The sequence below is a fragment of the Rhinopithecus roxellana genome, chromosome 6 (genome assembly GCF_007565055.1).
Source record: "Rhinopithecus roxellana isolate Shanxi Qingling chromosome 6, ASM756505v1, whole genome shotgun sequence".
Lineage (NCBI taxonomy): Eukaryota > Metazoa > Chordata > Mammalia > Primates > Cercopithecidae > Rhinopithecus > Rhinopithecus roxellana.
The window spans coordinates 116,715,251-116,734,292 of record NC_044554.1 but is presented as its reverse complement, the minus strand read 5'-3'; the positions used below and the strand labels follow the sequence as shown (position 1 = coordinate 116,734,292).

Here is a 19,042-nt window from a genome sequence, read left to right as displayed (position 1 = left end):
ACTTGGTTATCTGCCCTTTCTCTATCAATTCTATTTCTACCACTGTAGTTTAAGTCCTTTGCCACTATCAGTTGGTCTACTGAAACAGTCCTCTAAAAGGTCTCAAATCCTACTCACACTCCTGCCCATTAATCACTAACTTGGAAGGGTCCTTGGAGATGATCTACTTTAATCCCCTAGTCAAGGAACTAGCTTAATTCTCAAAGTTCAGTGTTCCTTAGCACTGATTACTGCTTTATCTAAACTAGTAGCATTTTCCAGGATTAACTGAGGCATATGTGACTAGTGGACAACTTAAATACACTTCTGGATTCATTTTCAATGGCCAATGTATTTGTTTCTCTTAAAACAATAAACATGGTGGAAGGATCCCATTTATTACTGAAGAATTAGAAGTTTTAAAATGCTGTATTTCAAAAAGCTTAGCTTGGGAAAGTTGCAGTTAAAATTTAAAATGTGGACCTTCTATCTAGGCAGCACTGTATTTCTACATTAGTTTAGAGTGGAAAATTTAAAGTAAGCAGTCAATGTATCAAATGATAGGAGAATGGTTAAACACTGTATACCATCCTTCCCCAAATGATGCTAATGGTCTGCATTTCAGATATGACACTATTTGAATCTAACTCCATTACAGAAATGGTCAGCAAGTCTCTGGAAAGATTTCCTTGAGAATACAGATCTACCCCATGAATTCCTTACTCAACTAAACTACTAGCTTTTCTTAAACCCTTTAATGCTTCTCATCTGCTATAGGATAAAGTTCAAATTCTTTGGCATGGACTTCAGAGCCCAGTTTTCCAGAGGCTATTTATCTCAGTTCAACATAAAAGGGCTAATTTAATGTGCGTTGGTTTTGATCTTTGATTTCTTGCTGCTTCAGCTTGTATTCATGCAGTTCCCTCCACTTCTACTCTAGCCCAAGTACCATTCTTTAAGACAGCTCAAATCCTTTCTCTTCCAAAATTTTCCGTAACTGCTCTAAAAACTCTTCTTTCTGTAAACTTGTACAGAACTCACATGTATCATTCACATGATACAAGGCTTTGTATCACTCTTCACCTGTTTCCAGCCTGCCCAAATGGATCAGACTTCAAAAGCAAACACTGTTAAAGCAATTCATGCCTTAACACAATCCAAAGCCTTACAAATACTGTGTTCAAAAGACATTTAATGAAGAGTACTAAGCTAACAAAAAATAAACCTGAATAAGAAAATAAACTACATTTTTGATTTTTTTTAAAAGGGAAAGGCTACTACTATGACATCAAAAATTCATTCAAAGATGCATACCTTAGCTGGGTGTGGTGGCTCATGCCTGTAATCCCAACACTTTGGGAGGCCGAGAAGGGCGGATCACCTGAGGTCAGCAGTTTGCGACCAGCCTGGCCAACATGGTGAAACCCCGTCTCTACTAAAAATACCAAAATTAGCCGTGCGTGGTGGTGCATGCCTGTAATACCAGCTACTCAAGAGGCTGAGGCAGGAGAATAGCTGGAGCCCAAGAGACAGAGGTTGCAGTGAGCTGAGATTGTGCCACTGTACTCCAGCCTGGGCAACAGAGCAAGACTGTCTCGAAAAAACAAAAACAAAAACAAAACAAAGAAAGATGCATACCTTAAGCTTTTAAACAATATAAATTAAACTACATAGCCTTCTTGAAAAGATAAGACTTTAAAATGTTGAGAGGCTACTAAGATTTTATCTAAACTTTAGGGTGGCAACTAAAGTAGTAAAGCGATTTTAAACTGAGAATTCAAAATATTATTATACTATAATAATGTATTTTAGAATTCTTCAGCTACAACATGTTAGCCATTACAAAAATCCATTACAAAAATAAGTAAAAAGTTCCTAATAAGTACATACAGCATACTGTGTCGGTATTTCTGCAACTGGCAATAAACAAATTAGTGAAACATAAAAATATGCCATAAGATACCTTCAGATAGCGTTCAATATTGTTCATCAAAATATCAATTTCTTCCTTGGACCACATCCCCTGCTTCCATTTATGTCCTTTAAAAGAAAACAAGTAATGTTAAAAAAAAAAAAAGTTACTCTTTGAAAGAAATAAAACACCAAAGATAAAATTCAGCTAATTTCATTTCTCATTCCTCCACAATCTGAAAGGTCGCTAGGTTAAACTTGCTTTTGTAACTTCTGGATTTTAAGCTATAGTACATTCATTTGATCCTACTAAAAAAAGACAATGATAATTAAAAGAATTTTTAAAAAGTACCTCTCTTAGCCTTTCAACAATATAGAACTGCTAAAAAGAAACATAAAAGTAAAAAAAAGCCAAATCATGCTCAAAACTTTTTGAAAAATTTCTCCAGTGAAAATTGTATGGGCAAAAAGTACATATACAAATGTTGGGAGCAAGCACCCCAAAATCTGGCCATAAACTGCCCCAACACTGACAAAATCTCTGCAGCACTGTAACATGTTCGTAATGGCCCTAACACAAAAGCTGGAAGATTGTGGGTTTACGGGAATGAGGGCAAGGAACACCTGGCCTACCCAGGGCGGAAAACCGGAAAACCGCTTAAAGGCATTCTTAAGCCACAAACAATAGCATCAGCGATCTGTGCCTTAAGGACATGCTCCTGCTGCAGTTAACTAGCCCAATCTATTCCTTTAATTCGGCCCATCCCTTCATTTCCCATAAGGGATACTTTTAGTTAATTTAATATCTATAGAAACAATGTTGATGAGTGGTTTGCTGTTAATAAATATGTGGGTAAATCTCTGTTCAGGGCTCTCAGCTCTGAAGGCTGTCAGACCCCTGATTTCCCACTTTACACCTCTTATATTTCTGTGTGTCTTTAATTCCTCTAGGGCTGCTGGGTTAGGGTCTCCCGGACTCTAGGGCAAGGTAAATATTGAATAACAAGTGAATAATGTATTCTTAAGGAGTATTTACTATACAGTGGTTGAAAATGATTTACATTTTTCTGCTTCCTTTCTGTACTTCACAGTGGCACACACACAACGCTCACTTTTTTTGTAGCACCTTCCCCAGCTATGCTTAAGCATAGCCAACACTAGAAACACTACGTTTAAGGCTTAAGGTAGCCTCTAGGTCGCTTATCAGACCACAGTAGGCCCTTGAAAAGGCTTGACTTCCTACTCTCATAAGCAATAACTATATTGTCTTAAATGCCACCACTATGCATTTGTTCAAAAATTAACAAGACAAAATTTACTTCAAATCAGAAGGAGAAAAATAATTATTAATTACTGAACAACAAATGGTGGTTTCACAACCTTAATTCAAAGTCATTTGGGGCCAAATTTAATTCAGTTAGAAAAGCTCAATTACTCTAACTGCTCAATCCTAATGATGAAGGTCCAACTCAGAATCTTGATGACTATAAGCCCTTTCTATCTCCATTTTTTTCCACTGGGCACTAAAATTCACAGTATATCTTACCTTTATTAGTCAGAGAATCCTTATCTTCTTTAGTTGTAAACCATGCTTGGCTAACTGCTGAAACTTCCTCATTACCCAAGGGAGATATTTCATCTAGTTGCTCATTCTGCAAAATCTTGAAAAGGTAAAAGTAAAAAAAAAAAAAAAAGTGGCAGCTTGATTTAATGCCCAACCTGATTCATCTTTGCAATGCTAAGCATTATAAAACTTAAATAGTCATACGGAATTCACTTGTTTTAGATATAGTAAAAATATATTCAATTTACAAAAAAATATTTCTTGCTATTTTTATTATGGCAGTATAAAAACAAAATTATATGCATTAACATAATATGACCTTCGTTTAAGCAAGTAAGTGTAGTATTGGCTTCAGTTTTATATAAAATGGGCCAAGAGTCTATTAAGTATTTAAATCAACATAGACTACTCAGGGAAATTTAAATATTTACACAGGTAAATGAGCTCAATAATATACAATATACAGTTATCTGTTCTAGATAGGAAAATGGAAGTGCTAGGGTTGGGTGTTATGATTTGTTAATGCCCTCAGAGATAACCTTGCTGCCTAAATCACCAATAATGTAATCTCTTAACTTAAAAGAAGTCATTATTGCAAAATCATGGTCTGCTTATTGTTTTCTGACAACTTTGTTTTTGACAACCTCTAGAGCCTTATTAATGTACCTTTCTCTCAAAGAACTGTATGGTACTACTTATTCTTAATGCAGTTAAGTCTTCTGTGCAACCACCACCATCTATATTTTTAGTTACAAGCATATCTAATCTAACAAATTCTGCACGGGAAAAAGCTGCCTTTGGCAGAGTTGACCCTGGCCTAAAGAGAACCATAATGTAAATGAGGAAGACCTGGCAACAGTGCTACCGTATCAGGTATTAGCCTATCATAGACAGAATAAGGGAAGAGTCACATGTTTAGTGACCACTCAACCCAATTCAGTCTCTGGGCTAAAAAAAAAACTAAGCAATGTCACTGGCTGAAGGTAAATCCTAAGAAGGACTGGACTACTACTTCTTGAATAAACAGAAACTTAACTTCTAATATGAAGAGAAACGGAAATCCATCTCTCTTGGAAAGAGATAAGCTGTCCTTATCTCTTGGAAAAAGATAAGTTGTCAGTGGACAACCAAGGTACAATTAGGAGAAAAGTCACATTTCTATTGTTGCCTCCTACTTTATTTTTGTATCTGGTGGTAATACATATAGTGTGTTTATGGAAGTGCTTTTGAATCCATGGGCAAAAAGCTGGAAATCACTGGAACAAGTGTGAGTAAGTTTTATAGCCCTCTATTTATGTGTCATACTTTTTGATTTTTTAAATCAAGAAGGACCTGTATAAAGCTAAGAATTGAGACAGACTATATGTGTCTAAGGTTCTTACATTCTGAAGATCACAATATTATAAGATTTGATCCTGAAGTTATATATCAGTAAAGAGTGTAACAGAGAGCTATCAAAAGACCTTGATACATATAATAGTCACTTTTAAGAACTATAATGTAGAAAATATTCTTAAATTATCTTCTCTTAATCAGTTGGATATGAGAATCAAATCACCATTTCTCAAAGTATGTCTATATAGCAAAGCCCATTCCATGAACCTTAGGAATAAGTCTGTTATGCTGATTAACCACTATTTGGGGGCAAACATTTAATGCCTTATGGCTCAAATTTTCCCTCAAATGAGCAAATAATTATTAAGCAGTAGCAGTAGTATTCAACACCATCAATAATAAATGAATTTAGTGAGTACAGCAGGAGACTTAGGTACCTTGAAGCGTACCTATCTATACTTGATATATAAATATTAATAAGTCTTACAGTATTTTACCCCCATTTTTCACTACTTTATGCATCTATTAAGTTTCCTCAGCTTTATTTAGTATGCTGCTGCTTTTAAAATGAAGCTTTTATGAGATGGTTGCAGGATTTCACGCCTATAATATATATAAGGCTTAGAAATCTAGAATATTCAGCTCACTGAAGACCTCTTGCAACCACAAAGTACTACATACATAGGGACTTACAATAGTTTCTAATTATTTTTCAAGCTAGTCTCATGACTGAAATGAGACACAGTACATTAACTACCAAACTATGTCAAAATAGCTGCACCTGGTTTACAGCAAAGATACAGTAAGAACAGACTATTTCTGAACTTTTTAACTATGCTGACTTTCAACTCACATCTTGTTCATTTTGTGTCTAATCTTATTAAACAAATACTAGAAATTATTAGAAAAGTTTTTTGTTCATTAAAATGGTGATAGCAACCCAAGAGGTTAAATATTAAATTATAACTCATTAACTCTTTGGCAGTAATCAAAACAAAAGAGCTTTGTAATTTGTTTCATAATAAGGGCTAAACCGGGCACAGTGGCATGTGCCTGTAGTCCTCGCTACTTGGGAGGCTGAGGTTTCTCATCATTTTATCTGCTAAGCAATGTGTCAAGGAACATCCTCCTGAGGACAGTTAAAAGATTTACTATACCTGGATCTGTGTCACAGTCCCCTCAGTAACCTCATCATCTGCTACCTCTGTGGTCGCAGTCATGGTCACCTCAAAGCTCTGATCATTTTCTGAAACTTCAAGAAAAGGAACAGTTCATCTCCAGAATAATAATGGCAAGTTCTAATTGTTCTAAAAATATCCATGGGAAAAAAACACGATCATCTAATTTCCTAATAAGCTACTTGTTAATACATCTTCACATGTATATATTCATTTGCTTAATAATAATGAGAACCTAATTCATAGTAGATACTGCTCTGGGTGCTGGGGATACAGCAGTGAGCAAGGGAAACAAAAATCATTTCTTCATGAAGCCTATATTCTAGTGGGGAAAGACACAAAATGGACAAGATACTACATTGGATGGTGATTAGTAGTGAGAAAAAATAAAACAGGAAAGGGAATCTGTTGGGGTGGAGGACAGTATTTGAAATTTTCTATAGGAGGCTAGGAAAAGTGACCAAGACTTGGAACAAGTGAGGATGGAAGCTAGTTTTGCAGGAATCTCAAGGAAGAGCATTTCAAGGAGAGCCAAGTGCAAAGGCTCTCAGACGGGGCATGCTTGGAGTGTTCATGAGAATGGCAAGGAGGTCAGTGTAGCTAAAGCAGACTAAACAAGAACAGTAGGAGATTGTGTGGGCCTTGTAAGCCAAAAGGTTTTGGTTTTAACTCTTAGGTGGGAAACGACTGGAAGATTCTGAATAGAGGAATAATATAATCTTTTATTTTAACAGACTCACTCTGTGCTATCAGAAAAACCATCTGAAGGGCAAATGCAATAATGATAGGTCAGTGGCTTGGACTAGGGTGAAGGCAAGTGAGAATGACTAGTAGTTCAAATTGTGAATGTATTTTGGATGGCAAAGCCACTCTGATTTGTAGACAAAGAGGAGATGGAAGAGACTGAAGAGCCATGGATAATATTACGTTTAAAAAAAAAAATCAAAACTACTGGAAGAATACACCTGCTACGAATTAGTTGAGAAGACTGTAAAATAAGCAAATTTAAGGATTTAGGAAGTTATAGAACCTCTGCTTTAAACACACTAGTTTGAGACAACTACTAAATATTTAGAGAATGAGAAGTCTGGTCTGGAATAAATCTGGGGTGGTTAACACCAGATAGTATTTGAAACCTTAAGTTGAGACCACCTAAAAAGTGAATAAACAAAGAAGCTGTCTAAGGACTTAGTCCTGGGTGCTCCACATTTAGAGGTTCTGGTGACATGGAAAAGTCAGCAGTAGAGACTGAGAAGAAATTGACAGAAAAATAGAAAAAAAAAAAAAAACAGGAATGTTTTCTATAGGCCAAGTGAAAACGTTTCAGGGAGGAGGGAGTAATAATTATCGTCAAACGTTGCTGACAGATCAAGTAAGACAAACGCTAAAAAAGTGAACACTGAATTTGGCAACAGAAGGTCTTTGGAGAGCTGGGAAAAACAGTTTAGTTAAGGGGTGAAAGCTTGGAGTAAGTTTAAGGAAAAATGGGGAAAGGAAATGAAGGCAAATATAGGCAATTGTCAAGGTATTCTGCTCTAAAGGCAAGGAGGAAAATTGAGTAAGAACCAAAAGTGAGCTAAAATTACTTTTTATTTATTTTTTTGAGACAGGCTCTTGTTCTCTTGCCCAGGCTGGAGTGCTGTGGCACACTCACAGCTTACTGCAGTCTCAACCTCCCAGGTTCAAGCAATTCTCCCACCTCAGACTCCCTAGTAGCTGAGATTACAGGCATGCACCACCACACCCGGCTCATTTTTGTATTTTTTTGTAGAGACAGAGTTTGCCATGTTGCCCAGGCTGGTCTCAAACTCCTGGGTTCAAGCAAACTGCCCGCCTCAGCCCCCCAAAGTGCTGGGTTTATAGGCATGAGCCACTACGCCTGACCAGGGACTTTTTATTTAAAGAAAAGTAACAGTATGTTTGTGATACTGTGGTAATGACTCAGTAGAAGAAAACCTGGTGATACAGAAGAGACAAAATAATTATTGGAACAATGTCCTTGAGTAGGTAAAAGGGATAAAATCTAGTAAATGGAAGGGTAGGCCTAAGATAGGACAACGAATATATGAATGGACATAGATGCAGGTAGTTATGTATTTGTGGTAGTAGGAATTTGTAGAAATTATTTTCTGGTCACTTCAAATTCTTTGTGAGTAGGGTTATCAGCTCAGAGTAAAAAGGTGGAAAAGGTATTTGGAAGTTTCGGGACATATGAAATAGTCATTTCAGAGTGGGTAAAAGAACACTAGAGAACTGTTGTTACTGGTAGGCAGCATTATGAGCCCACTTCAGGTTAATGATCAGGAATTAAAGTGAGAATAGCCTGCTTGTGCCATTTTTCTCTAATACTTTTCAATTAGCTGCACTGGTACAGACATAAACAGGCAAAAATAGATTTAGACAGTTATGATTTCACCAAATAAGTGAGAGAAAAAAAAAGGACTTGGTGAATGCAAGACAGTGATTATAAGATTAACCATAAAAGTAAAACAGGGTAAAAAGGAAAGAAAGGATACAAGTAGAGAAGAAACAATGAAAATGTAATAGGATCAATGGGTCCCAGTGAGGCAAAACACTGCAGGAGTTAGAGTGCTACAGGAAGTGAGCTGGAAAAATAGAAGTAGTGGTAGGAAAACAGCAAGTCTGAAATAGATCACAAATGAACTCCAGTAACAGGTAAGAGTGGTAAAGGGAGTAATAAATGGAGAACAAAAGGAATAAGAGGCGAAGGTACTGAAAGAATCATCTAGATGAATACTGTAATCACTATATAGTTATAACTATAAATAGGGAATGGGATAAATGTAGTGGCAGATGACTACAAAGAGAAGTGATAAGTGAGTCAGAGTGATTAATATGAGAGGCTGATGCCTGCGAGGATTTTTACGATCCAGACAGATAAACTTTATCAGTCTTATTGCTAAATATTAGGCTCCAGTGTGTCTTCCATATGTGATGATGCTATGACCCAACATTAAGCAGCTCATGTGCTTTCAAGTCAACCTTCCTCTATTATCTGAAGCTAAGTGAACAGTGCCATGAAGGATTTGGTTTACCACCATAAAAAAACATAATAAAGTGTAGTTTGAACCTACAATCATGAACAGGGCATTCCACTTTAACAAAATGAATTGGTTAAAGTCAATTTATTTCAAATTAGCTACTCAAAAATTCTAGTTTAGAAAATATTTAGGATTACATCTGTATAGATAGGCCAATTAAGTTTTAGAACTGAATCACAACATAATAGTCAAATTAGGAAAGATTTAAAAAAAACATAGGAATCATCATTAGGAGGAAAGAATATTTAATTAGAAATATGCTTGTTTATACCACAACTGGAAGCAATATTAACACTGTTTTTTAATAAAGTCTTCTAGTAAACTAAAAGTTTCTTTTCTGTTCAATTTAGCAAGCAATTAACTCTAAATTCAGAGTACGTATCTACTTGTTAAGATATGACTTTCCAGGCTGAAAACCTGGTTTTGCTTTTTCAAAAGATGAAGATGTGATTTTGTCTGATGCTGAGTGTAAAATCAAAGTTCTCAGGTATGGCAAAACTCTCCTTTGTGCTAAGAGTGCCACCAACAGCCATGTGTTCCATCCCCATTGGCATGGACTAAGACATCTACTCCAGAATCTTCCTGAACACTCCATACTCTTTGCTAAGCAAATGAGAAATACAACCTAATGTTGCAGTTGGTATGCGGTCTTGTGCCAACAGTATTGCACTTGAAATATCATACCTCCTATAGAAGCCAGTCTACTCTAAATGATCTTGGAAAAGAAACACATTAAGAACTTTCTTGGTAAGAATAAACTAATTAGGCTTCTATCTAACTTTCATGTTGTCATATAGCATACTGAAGAGACAATATGGCATTGGGGTCAAGAGTATGTACTACAGGAACCAGAATGCCTAGATATGCTCTTAGCCAAGTTATTTTAATTTTCTGTGTCTCAGTTTCCTGACTTGTAAAATAGGAATAATAATATTAGTACCTATTGTAAAGCATGCTTTCTCAATGAGGGCAAATATGGTTCTTGGGGTGGGGGGAAATGCATGTGACAAAAACTTTTATTATCTTTATGAACAAAGCAAGGACATACAGACAGTGCATTAAGAAATACAAGCTATTTTTGAGGATATATTGTACTTCTCATGAAAAGCACAATCAGGAAAAAAAAGTCTAAAAAGACTCCTTGTGGGGCAATTGAAAAAAAAAAAGGTTGGGAAGATTAAAGTAGGCAATATACGTAAAAGCATTTAACAATATGTCTGGCACATAGTATTTATTGTTAGCTAAAAAGAGGTGTTTTGACTAAATGAAGAAAAAAGCATTAAGTCCAAGTCTATCTAGAAATGCCAATTGAATGTCTTGGAAGCTAAACTTTGATTTTAAAAGGGAACTCTATGGCTCTTAATACGTAGTGACTTACGTGGAAGTGCAACAACTGATATGCAAGGAGTAGAATCATCAATACTCTGATCATCCTCAGAGGACAAACAAAGTCTCTTATGTGGAGGTTCAATACTATCTTCTGAGTCTATTTCATCCGCTTCTAATGGAAGAAAACAAACAAAAATCTCAAAAATTTCAAACCAATGAGGGAAAACAAAATTTCTAATAATGGTTCTACAATTTTCTTATCTATTAAAAACATTTTCTTACCAATTTGCTCATTTAACTAAACCTAGTTGTGCAAACAGGATTCAAAAGGACACTGCCTTTCTGTGCCTACTGCAGTATTCAACTCCTGAAGGCGGTGTCTCAAACGTGAAAGAGAAGGGAAGCCCAGGGAAAACTGCTATCTCTCTTGGCAGTAGAAGCAGTATGTGCAGTGACATGGAGGTATGAGAAGCTTAAGGTATAGGTATGTTAGGAAAATAAAGATAGTGTGATCTGCTGGAACACAGGTATATGAAATGTGGCAGAAGGTAAGACTATGAGGAAAGCAGAAACGACTGGAGACCTATGGGCCAAATTAAAGAACCTGTACTATATTCTAAAAACCCTGGGAAGCTTTATGCTATTAATTGTATCATGAACAATTTCATCAGCTGCTTGAAAGATGGATTATAGGTAGGACACTGGTTAAAAAGCTATTAGAGATACCTAGATGAGAAATGAGAAACTGAACTAACAAAGGAGGGGTTGAAACAGACAGGATGCAATGGATTTAAAAAACATAATACTATCAAGAAGTCTTCAAATGAAATGATGCAGGTGATGAGAGATATAATTTATTCCCAACCACATTCATGATCTGGACACTAATGAAATTCACAGAGAAAGGAAAAAAGAGAACTAGGTTTAGTTAGTACATGTAAGGATTGTTTGGGATGTATGAAACTTAAGGTGCCTATGAGAAGCACAGAGAATTCTGTATAAAGACAGAGTCTTAGTCATCTTTATAGGTAGGTGCTACTTAAAATCCTAAGTTTGATTTATATAACCTATGAATTATGTACAGAGTGAGAAGAGAAGACAGAACCTAGGTTGAGTAAAGATGAACTTAAGAGCACAATAAATAAATGACATAAATAATGAGCAAGTAGAGGAGTAACAAAATTATCAGCTGGAAGGCTACTGAATCTTAATTCATTGTAGATCATCATATTAAGTCATATTCAAATGACTGTGTACAATTCTTTAACACAGGTTCTAACAAAAAAGTCCATTTGCATTGAGGAATAATTCTACATTTCCTAATGAATTAAATATACTGCTGGTACCACTTAGTATAAAAAAAGAAGTATATATTATAGTTATTCCATCATTACCTTTGGGGGCTCAACATCCTATTTATAACATAGGAACAAGATTGACAAAAGCTAACATTTATGTTAAACTCATAGGCACCTAGACCTCTATTTGGGCAATAGGGGTCGAAAGTGATAAATAAATTCAGAGAGTCAGAATTATATGTCAGCAAGTTCTCCTACCATTCTGAGGGCAGTGAAGAATGAGATTCCCTTCTGTGTCCTGAGTCAAAGTCACAGAATTCACAGTTTCTACTGTTACTGTGTCAGAATCCTCTTCCACTGTGCTCATACTCAAATCTGTACAAGAACAGATTCCAGATCAGGATTTCAAAATTTATTCCCAGATATGAAGTATTCCCTTATAATTCCCTGAAATACCACACACATTTATTTGGGTATCTGCCTACAGTGTTCTTCACGTAAAATTGCAATGAGAGTTCAGATTTCAAAAACTGCCTTTCATAAGTTTATACCCATTATTTAGAATTAGATATCTGCAAGAATCTGTTTGCTCTGATAAATTTTAAAAACCTACAACATTTATAATACTTAATGTTTTTGCCACATCCAACAAAAGAGAATCTATCTTATCAGCAAGTCTCACCACTTTTTGAATGTGTTTTTATGGACAGCTTTGTAGGTGCTTAACTTCTTTTTCTTTAGCAGAAGATTCATCAAAATTTTTATCTTAAGAATTATTCTTCCAAAACATTTTTACAGGTATTTAAGCTCTATAATCTGAAACACAGGAACACTAAATAATTATTGCTGTGTTCTTTTCAAAATATTGAAAAAGTACATACATCTATCACTGACCAAATTGCAATTTTAAGAGATGAGTTAGTCCTTCTTTTGAAACAGGATTGTTCAAAGTTTCCTTACCTGCTATTTTACACAAGTATTATTTTCCTCTTGTTCAGACAGATGGAATAATTAGTCTTGGAATATAATATCTCATGGCTAGCGGGGGGAAAGGCATGACGCTATAATCAATAGCCTGGTTGAAGTCGTCAGAAATACCTTATAAGATTTAAAGAGGTTCTTGCCTCAATACTCACTTTTGGCACGTATGTTTTACCAACTAAATAACACAGAGGACATAAACCCTGATATAATTACTCAATGTTTATTAATTTTTTTTTTTTTTTTTTTTTTAGAGAAGGGGTCTTGCATTGTTGCCCAGGCTGGAGTGCAAAGGCTATTCACAGGCACAATCTTAAGTGTACTAGAGCCTTGAACTCCTGAGCTCAAGTGATACTCCTGTCATAGCCACCCGTGTAGCTGGGTACAGGTATGTGCCAACATGCCTGGCTCTCTCTGGCTCCTATACACAAGATAGTAGTCCATTCATACATTTATCATTGAAGTGAATTTATTTTCCTTTGACACAAAAACTTTTAACATTTACATGGTGAAGATCCAATAACTCATTAAAATTTTACTATACAAATTACTATTTGAAAAGGACAACATTCATTTTACAATAGTAATTATGCCATTCCCAAAATAAAGGTAAATGGAAATCATGATCTAGTTTTGACAAATTTGCAAATCATGTGAGGTCCTTGCAACAAAAGCAGACTTACCTAGACAACAGATGGATCAGCTACAGCCCTTCCCACAGAATCAAGTTGCCTTCCCTTAGCCACCAGCATCACTTTCATGTTATCCAGATTGTTTCTCTCCCATGTTCCTATCTCTGCAACACTCTGAAAAAGTAACAGCATTACACACAATAAGGTTTAATAAGAACAAATGAATAGTATAGCAGTATGCTGATGACAGTCTAGGCTCAAGCCTCTGTGATATCTCATCTCGAAGAGTAAGAGAAAACCAGACTTCTTTTTTAAGTAGAACTTTTGGAAATTAGCCTCTAAAAATATTCCCCAATGAAGAAAGGACAGAAATGATGACTATTCACAGTTTCTTAACCCAAGTGGCTCTCATCAGGCAGACAAACGTTCTCTGAAAAAAACAAAACAAAACAAAAACCAGGCTCAGCTATGCTAGTGGTTCTATGAACTGTAGACTGTGGTACCATTATGTAGCATGATGTGTATTATCAATCAATACAGTACCATAAATATTACCAGTAACTATAGTTTTTCTTTATAATTAATACCTCTCTTTATGTTTTATCTTAAAGTATAAAGATTATATAATACCCGATTCATTCAGAAAACCCTTTTAAGATGACAGGTGAGCAACCGTATCTAAGAATCTGTGTGGGGGGGGACCTTAAACAATTACGCCAGAGAAGACAAATTACAAGCTCTTGAAAGCGATGTGAAACCTTATGAAATATGAAATGGTTTTTAAAGGTTTCTTTCAATAAGCTTCTCATCTTTATCCTCAAAAGCCAACCAGAGCTTTAAAAAAAAAAAAAGTACAAGATTTGAGGTTTGAGGGGACATTTCAGCAAAAATTAGGGATTAAAATACTAATTTTTTCAGCATTCTAATTAGATCCTCTTTGCATTTTCAGTGAAAAAGGTACAGACCCTGCTGGAGAAACATTAAGCTATTGGATTTCATGTTTCATGTTGCTATTTCTGAATCAATTTTTTAAAGGCTGGCTTGTTAGTAATACCTACTGCAAAAGATGGGGGAAAGAAATGTAAAAAAGTTAAAAAAAAAAAAGGGTTAAAATCATCCATAAACTTTCCAAACAATTTTTCATACTCTTTGGTGTAGTTCCCTCTAATCTCATCTCCCGGTGTATTGTGTGTCTGTGATTATAGTGTATTCTGCAATTTTATATCCTGCTTTTTCAGAATTTGCTCAAACTGAAAAGTGTGAAGGAAACCAAGGGAGGCATCTAACAAAAGTTATTACTTAAAACTTACACTGCACCAGGCGTGGTGGCTCACCTTTGTAATTCCAGCATTTTGGGAGTAGGATCACTTTAAGCTCAGGAGCTTGAGACCAGCCTGAGATAGTGAGATCTAGTCTCCAGAAAAAATAAATTAGCTAGGTGTGGTGGTGTATGTCTATAATCTCAGCTACTCTGGAGGCTGAGGTGGGAGGATGGCTGCAGTCCAGGAGATCAAGGCTGCAGTCTGGGTGACAGAGCGAGAACCTGTCTCAAAAACTAAAAAAGCAAAAAATAGAACTTGTGCTGCAAATAAAAAGTGTGACATTATTTAACAGTTATCCTATTACTGGACGTTTATGTTGTTCCTAATTTTTAATTTCCTTAAACCATACTGAAAAACATATTTTTACACTCCATTTCCTTGAATATTAGTAAATAAAAATTGTTAAATCAAAGGATATAACAAAATTTAGAACTCTTCAATCATACTGCAATATATTTTCCCAAAAGTTGCACAAATTTATATCCCAACCATTGAAATGTAAACTCTACTCTTGGTAATCTTGCCAATAGTTATTTCAGGACCCAAGTTAATCCACAATGTTGGGGAAAGAACAGGAATCTTGGCTTCTTTTTGAAAGTTCTACAACTCAGGTTAGAGATTACTGAATGATTCTATGCTACTTCATAAATTAACAAGCTTATCTGCTCAATCAACAAATATATCCAAATATATTACCTCTACTATACGCAGGTACTGGGGATATAGTCGCTTTGTTTTTATGCTGTCATCTTTTTTTGTGGTTTTTGAGATGAAGTCTTGCTCTGTTGCCCAGGCTGTGTAGTGCTGTGGCACGATCTTGGCTCACTGCAACCTCCGCCTCCCGGGTTCAAGCAATTCTCCTGCCTCAGCCTCGCGAGTAGCTGGGACTACAGGTGTGTGCCACCACGCCCGGCTAATTTTTTGGTATTTTTTAGTAGAGATGGGGTTTCACCATGTTGGCCAGGCTGGTCTTGAATTCCTGACCTCAGGTGACCCACTTGCCTCAGCCTCCCAAAGTGTTGGGATTACAGGCGTGAGCCACTGCGCCCAGTCCCATCATCTTAAATATGTTCTTGACTCACTTTTTTTCCCCTATAGTCTGAGCTATGTGGTCAGTACATGTATTAATATTTAAGAAACTGACCTAGTTTCACTTTTAATGGGTAACACACACAGTTCAAAATTCAAAAGGTAGGCTCTTTTTATTAATATTAGTATTAATACTAAGATTATAAGGTATCTAAATGAAGATGTTAAGCTGAAAGTTAAATATATAAAACTACAGTTCAACAGGCCAGGATTAGAACTATAAATCTTAGGGGCATACACATTGTTTTTAAAGATTTCTTAAAGAGGTTAGAGAAGACAGCCTAGATTACAGTTCTAGAGCACTCTACTAAATCTGGGAAGTCAAACAAAGGAGAAGAAGAAGGACTAGCTAGAGATGAGGGAGAAAACCTAAGACGTGTTAACTAAGAAGCACAAGAGGGTTTTTTCAATGAGCATTAAGTAGTCAACTATGTTGAAAACTGCTGATAGGGTAAGATAGAACTGAGAAGTGACTATGTAATCTGGCAATATGGAGAACAACTGATGCCTTTAACAAAAGTAGTTTTGGTGGGAGTAGTAGGGGCAGAAGTCTTACTGAAATAAGTACAGAATTAGAAGTAGGGAAGAAAAGATAAATTACAGGCTGGGCGTGGTGGCTCATGCCTGTAATCCCAGCACTCTGGGAGGCCAAGGCAGGCAGATCACCTGAGGTCAGGAGTTCGAGACCAGCCTGGCCAACATGGTGAAACCCCATCTCTATTAAAAATACAAAAATTAGCCAGGAGTGGTGGAAGGCGCCTATGATCCCACCTACTCGGGAGGCTGAGGCAAGAGAATCGCTTGAACCCAGGAGGCGGAGGTTGCAGTGAGTCAAGATTACGCCACTGTACTCCAGCCTGGAGCGAGACTTCGTCAAATTAAAAAAAAGAGAAAAGAAATGACAACCTACAGATACTTTTTTCACGAAGTTTAACTTTCAAATTAGAACAAAAGGACCAAGTGCAGTCAAGACAGTTGTTACACAGAATACAACTGTATTCTGATGTTGGACTGAGAAATATTGGTGAATAAATCAAATTGTGATAGTGGGGTACAAAGTTTAGTAATTTAGTGCCTGTCTTCTGAATGATTATACATGAACCTATGGTTAACAACTTCTGGAATCCATCCCCATTTGGTTTGTCAAGAAAATAGGAAAATCGCCAACTCTGCTATCACCTTTTTGGTCCTTTTTGGAGCAAAATAAAGACAGTCATGTACCACATAACATTTTGGTCAACAGAGTCCATATACGGTAAGTCTGTAAGATTATACCACCATATTTTTACAGTACTTTTTCCATATTTAGATATGTTGAGATACACAAATACTTGCCATTGTTAAAATTGTAGTATATTCAGTACAGTAACATACAGGTTTGTGTATTTTCTATGATGCTCACATGAAATCACCCAAACTGCATTTCTCAGAACTGTCATTAAGTAACACATGACTGCACATCATCAGTTCTTTTCAATTTTCCTTCTTTGTAATGGGTTATACCATATGTACTATTTTTACACTAAAAACGAGAAGATATGGAATAAAAATAAACACAATTTTAACAGCTATTTTAACCGAAGTGGCATTTTCGCATGTTTTCATCATTTGCTGAGTATCCTTAAATAGCACCATACCTTAGTAAATTAAAGGAAAAAATACCTGAGGGTAGCAGCAAATCTAAATGCAATTAGGAAGACCATGGAAGATCTGCTTGAGATTTCAAGAATTTTGAATACATATGAAAATTTTGTCTATTGGTGTACAGCTTTTTTTTTTTTTTTTTTTTTTTTTTTGAGACGGAGTCTTGCTCTGTCGCCCGGGCTGGAGTGCAGTGGCCGCATCTCAGCTCACTGTAAGCTCTGCCTCCCAGGTTCACGCCATTCTCCTGCCTCAGCCTCCCAAGTAGCTGGGACTACAGGCGCCCGCCACCTCGCTCGGCTAGTTTTTTGTATTTTTAGTAGAGACGGGGTTTCATTGTGTTGGCCAGGATGGTCTCGATCTCCTGACATCGTGATCCGCCCGTCTCGGCCTCCCAAAGTGCTGGGATTACAGGCTTGAGCCACCGCGCCCGGCCTGGTGTACAGCTTTATGACCAAGGAATTCAGCTTTGTCATCCGTTATTAGAAAGCTGTTCCAGGAATTGGTTTTATCCATAGCTTTATCAGTGGAGAGCGGCTTACAGAAAGAACTATCAGACGTGTTTATATAAATTTTTTTTAACAGCCCTAATGCTTTGGCATTGCTGTTTATTTATGCACTCCTTATTTATAGCTTTGATAGCTTTAATTTTCTAGTTTATCATGTCTCTATCTGACAAATGTAGTTGTATGCCTTGACATTTCCATTAAAAACTCGAATTTTGATTTATGCATAACTATGGAATTTGTTACACTGGGCTGAAAGTTAACAGGATTTCGGCCACCACCTGTAAATTTTCATTTAGATTATGTATCTCATAGTCTTATTTTTTAAAAGAACAGGTGAAACATTTCTTGTAATCTGCTGTTTAACAATAGTTTTTTAAAGTTTGTCAGGCAGTTAACAGTGAGCCAGATCATTTTTGTATTGATTGAAAAACTTAGGTTTCAGTATTAATGACAGAGCTTAGCTTAGCATTACTTGTAGTTTGAATCATTTAACTCTAAGGAAAATATTGGTTAAGAACGTTTTCTAAGTTTTATACCCTATAAATGAAGACCTAAAAAAATGTATAAAATGAAATACAGTGAATGTGCAAAATGCCAGTATTATATAAAATTTAAATGTGTACTTAATAAATCTTGAGTGGTTGATTAATCACTAGATAGGTGGTATGTTTCAACAGTTATTTAATGCTTTCTGAAGAAATAAGAATTTCTGGTCATTAAAAACTAACATGTTCTGCATCAAGAATTACGGCTTTCTAAAAGTATTTTAACTCTTCAAGTTTTAACTCATTTATGACTCAAGAATTTTAGAAAAGTTAGGATAGCACTCTGTTCCTGTAACGATCTCAATGAAGTTTTTTTGCAAGACTAAAATGTATTTGATTTGTTCCTTAAATTATAGATTTTGTTAGATGCCATTTAACTAATGGTACAGAATTCTCTCCTTAGCAGCATTTTGTTTTTCAGACAAGCTGAAGTGGTTTTAATAAGACTGAGTAATATTTAAATTACCTTTTAGACCTCTTTTAATCATTGAGTTTTTAAACATGTGTCATCTTTAACAAGTACATTGGAAGGTTTATTATTGATAGAACAGGTTGGGATACAATAAGGACTTGGGATAAGTCATTTCATTAATAATCACTACAAATGCTGTGTGTTTTAATTTATAAAACCAGAGAGAACACCTTCTGCCAAACTTCAAAATTCGTC

General features: G+C 35.9%; 1 protein-coding gene across 4 annotated transcripts in view; it reads right to left on the bottom strand.

Annotated features, from left to right (window-relative positions):
* Window positions 1–19,042, bottom strand: part of DMTF1 (cyclin D binding myb like transcription factor 1) — a 44,577-nt gene that overhangs the window by 19,839 nt on the left and 5,696 nt on the right. For 3 of the 4 annotated variants that reach the window (XM_010370638.2, XM_010370639.2, XM_010370640.2), the window contains 6 exons: window positions 13,321–13,443; window positions 11,915–12,031; window positions 10,408–10,530; window positions 5,947–6,041; window positions 3,437–3,551; window positions 1,943–2,019 (listed from right to left, as the gene is read on the bottom strand). In XM_010370638.2, the coding sequence (XP_010368940.1) occupies window positions 1,943–2,019; window positions 3,437–3,551; window positions 5,947–6,041; window positions 10,408–10,530; window positions 11,915–12,023 (519 nt within the window). In that variant the 5' untranslated portion in view covers window positions 12,024–12,031; window positions 13,321–13,443. The remainder of the gene's footprint in view (window positions 1–1,942; window positions 2,020–3,436; window positions 3,552–5,946; window positions 6,042–10,407; window positions 10,531–11,914; window positions 12,032–13,320; window positions 13,444–19,042) is intronic. The other variant, XM_010370641.2, reaches the window with a different exon arrangement.